Genomic DNA, 4415 nt, shown 5'->3' on the forward strand with positions numbered 1-4415 from the left:
GTGGAGGAAATTGACTACACAGCAGTACAGGGAAATTTTAGGGTTCAAGGGATGATGGAGATATTCTATACCCTGATTGGGATGGTGGTTACTCAGTTATAAGCATTTGTTCTAACATGTCGACCTAGAAATTTAAGAACTGTGTGTGGTATCTCACGTAAGGTCATACCTGACTTTCTGTTTTTGTTTTTAAGCAACCCAACATGAAATCAAATGTTAATTAATTAAAATATTAGACTCCTCTGTTGATTTAAGTTAAGGGTCAGAAACAGATCTACGTACACATGGACAATGAGTATATGATAAAGTGACATTTCACATCAGTGAGAAAACTCTAACTATTAAAAGTGATGGGTTAGTGAATGAGTATCTATTTAAATACATCAATGATGGATATCAACATGACTCTTCCACTAAAATATTTCTACATGGAGCAATTACTTTCATGTTAATAATAACTAATAGTTAATCCTTTACCAATGAAGACTTCTGTTCTAAGTACTTTGTATACATTCTCTCACTGGATCTGTGTATACCTCATTTACTCTTCACATTCCAGTGAGGTAGGTTTTGTTGTTATTGTTACATTATTGTTGTTACCATCATCAGCATCAGCATCGTGATCATGATCATCATATCATTACTTACATTAACGGTAAGAAAATTGAAGGCCAGACACGTAAAGTAAATTGTCTAAGGTCAGGCCCAGCAGGTGGCAGAGAAAGGGGTCAAATCCAGATGACATCTAGAGGGCATGCCCTAGTTTGGTCCTTTTGTCTGTATAAATATTTCTTAAATGTTGCCATTTTAAAATATAGCAGATGTCCATTAGAAAATAGAAGAATACTTGGTATGGCTATTTGCTTTAAAAAAAAAAACCTGCTAAAAATACATATATGCAGCAACTCCTGTCTGGGATACACAGTCCTCGGAAATGCATGTAAATACTCTCCCATGTACACGTAAATGAATGTACAAAGAGCAGTGCTATTTTTAATGACTAAAGCTAGAAAACGTTTATTCACGTGTCCATGAAAAGTAGGATGAAATAATCACAGCAATTTCTAAAACAAATGCACTGAATGCCAGTGAAATTATGGTAGGCAGAAGAATCCAGACATGATATTTTGCATTTTCATTTATTGAAGTTCAAGAAAAGGAAAATTAACCCAACGGTAATTGATGAGGGAGCATGGGGTAAGCTGGAGGCAAAGCACAAGCCAGCATTCCCCACCCCCTCAACCGTGACCTGTGCCCCACCCCCCACCCTCAGGTGGAATATGTGTGATATTCCTCAGGCACTCCTGGCTACCCAAGAAGAAAGGAAAGGCGTTTAAGTGCTTGCCATGGTGATGTGGGAAACTAAGGCAAATGAAAAATTTAAATTCCCTTACTGCCTGCAGCTCATTGACAAGTCCTTGGAACAGACAGAGTGACCTCCCTCTAGGAGTTCAGCTGCCTCTATGATGACACTTTGCTAGGGGCATAAGGGTATCTTGGCTTAACATTATCCTGACCCCCTCCCCTCCCAGATCCAGTAAATCTACTTTAACGTATAAAAATTCCTTTGGAAACTTCCTTCATCTCAGTTCCCCCAAGATACATGCAGGGAATCGTACTCCAAGCTTATGGCCCCTGATAAACATCTGAAGGGTCTCATGAGTGAGGTTTTACTAAACTGTAATAAATGGTGATTTTCCTAAGAGCAGCTAGCCCCTCAAGGTCCTGGAAACCTTGCTTCCAAAATTCCTTAGACACTTATGTTGTCCCTGACCCCCTCCCAACCTGAGGGTATATAATCAGTTACCCTTCTGGACCCCAGTGCAGCTCTTTCTACGTAAGGGTCCTGTCCCCCTGCTTTAACAAAATGACCTTTTTTGCAAAGGTCTTCAAGAATTCTTTCTTGGCTGTCAGCTCTGAATCCCTCCCCCCCCCCCCCCCCCCCAGCCCCATCACCCCCAAAACCCCATCAGTGATGAAGGTGAGGGCAGAGTTTATGTGTGGACAACATGTAGAAAGCGAGGTTTTAAATAGAAAACATTTTAATATAAATATGAATATGTAAAATATATATCAATATGTGTGTGTGTATATACACATGTATATACACACATACACACACACACACGCACACATATACACGGAGAGAGAGAGAGAGAGAGAGAGAGAGAGAGAGAGAGAGAGAGAGGAGAGAGCGAGACATGTGTACATGTTTCATGTATATAAATGTTTTAAAAATACAAAGAAGTTCAGGAAGTTGTTTCAAAGATACGCAATATATATTTGTCATTTATTCGGCATAAAGCTCGGATCAAGCAATGTTGTTTCTGCAACAAATTAGTCTACCTAGTTAACTCCTTTTGTTTGTCTTGAACTTTCTTTAAAAAATGTGACATTTAGCTCTAACATATACATACTATTTTAGGTCTGAGCTTTATTATTTGAAGCATTGTTTTTTTTAAAGTTTTGGAATATATGTATTGGAAAATTGACTTTGCTATATGATACATATTTTGGCCATCAATTTTTTTTTTATTTTAAAAAGTGATGGTTTTCTTTGCAAACTGCCAGTTTTCTATTATAGTCTATACGTAAAATTTATAATGCCTTTCATTTAAGTTTTCACTGACACTTACACCAGATTAGCTCGATTGGGTCTACCCCTTCCATCCCACTGCCCCAATAATCTGAATACTTCTTATTCTCACCATTGTGTCTCTACCTTAGGTGTGTGTATACATATATATGTGTGTATATGTATATACATATATACACATGTGCACATGTGTATATATGTATATACATATACACACATATATACGCACACACATATATACACACACATAAATGTGTGTACATATATGTGTACATGTGTCAGTTAGGTAGTGGTGGAAACAAGTACATTGTTAGAAGAAAAGTTTCAGAAAAAGAATCAAAGTGTGGGTGCCATAGAGATATAAAAACGAACACGAGTTAAATAAACGTTTTATTTTACCAGAGAGATGATAACACTGGTTCCAACTGGACACGAAAACGCACAGATGCGTGCGGAGGAGAGGAATTGAATTGCCCAGGGCGGCCAAACCGGTTTTTCCACAGGAGGGATGGGATGTAATAAAAACTAGCAAAGAAGACGTAATTTACATATCCAGTTGTTAATTATCTGGGGTTTACAAAGCCGGGGAAAGTACCTGAGAGAGCAGTGAACAGACTGCGTACTCCTTGAAAGGATACGAAGTTTTCCATGGACGTACATTTTTTTCTATAAGACAATTTTGTCCGTGTTTCTCATTAGTGTATTTTTGAGTCACAGGATTTAAAATACAGAATGAAGATTCTGTTATCTATGCTGACGATTATCAGGTTATCAATATATATTTACTTGCAGCTATTAGTTTAGTACCCAATCGGCGGAAAACTGGATACGACAGTTGTTCTGTTAAACGACACACAGGCCGTCTTGGAAATCAAGCAGTTTCAGTAGTGTTAAGGTGCTCTCTTGCCAAGTTAAGCAGCTGTAAACCCAGGCTGGATCAGTTGAAAACGTCGTGTAAATTCTTTATCTGTTAAGCATGTGTACACGCTTTATTTTGAAATTAAGTGACAGAGGAAATAATAGTACAGTTAAGATGAATAAGGCTTGGGTAGCGACACTAAGGAAATCACCATGCAAAGTAAGCCTCAGAAACTCCCAGCTCTAAGTTACGGTAAAGGGGAGCATCCGCGGAGAGCTGCAGAGCCAAGTCTTCAGGACTGTTTCGGAGGGTTGTGGAGGTCCTGTGAGGTCCCGGTTCCAGCAGCGAGTTGGTTATGCTCATGGGTTCCGAGGAGGAGTATAACTGGTCCTTCATTCGTGAGTGTGCAGCCTTCGTACAGCCGTCCTTGTAGGGGAAGGCGTACAACCTCTCTCCCGCGTGCAGCTGACTACAGAGTGTGGACGAGGGCTCTGCGGGGAGCAATTTGTCACTTTTTTCTGGCGTGGCCTTCCGACGAGGTCGGTATTTATAGCCCGGGTATTTCTCTCGGTGCAGCGCCTGTAGTCTCTGTGCCTCCTCGAAGAACGGCCATTTTTCGGCTTCTGTAAGCATTTTCCACTGGTACCCCAGCTGCTTGCTGATCTCTGAGTTTTGCGTTTGGGGATTCTCTAGAGCCACCTTGCGCCTTTGGTCACGAGACCACACCATGAATGCGTTCATGGGCCGTTTGACGCGGTCCTGACCGCGGTCTCTACCATTTCCTCTGGTTTCGCACCGGTAATTGGAGGTAGGACTCTCCGTGCAAAGTTCGCTAGAGGTTCCCTCCACAGCGAGGATATTTTGTTGCTGTACCGCCTCACGGTGCTCATCGCTGCTCAATACTCTCAACATACCAGAAGCATAAAATTGCAGCGTTAAAAAAGGGGGGTTGGTGGGTAG

General features: G+C 40.7%; 1 protein-coding gene across 1 annotated transcript; it reads right to left on the reverse strand.

The window, feature by feature from the left end:
* Positions 1-3662: 3662 nt before the first annotated feature.
* On the reverse strand, positions 3663-4382 carry LOC145715227 (sex-determining region Y protein). Its single transcript, XM_081794920.1, has one exon. The coding sequence runs from the start codon at positions 4365-4367 to the stop codon at positions 3663-3665; it is 705 nt and encodes a 234-aa protein (XP_081651046.1). The 5' UTR covers positions 4368-4382.
* Between the last annotated feature and the right edge of the window lie 33 nt (positions 4383-4415).

This window comes from Panthera onca, unplaced genomic scaffold (assembly GCF_046562875.1).
Source record: "Panthera onca isolate mPanOnc1 unplaced genomic scaffold, mPanOnc1 haplotype 2 h2.h2tg000214l_path, whole genome shotgun sequence".
NCBI classification, from domain to species: Eukaryota; Metazoa; Chordata; class Mammalia; order Carnivora; family Felidae; genus Panthera; species Panthera onca.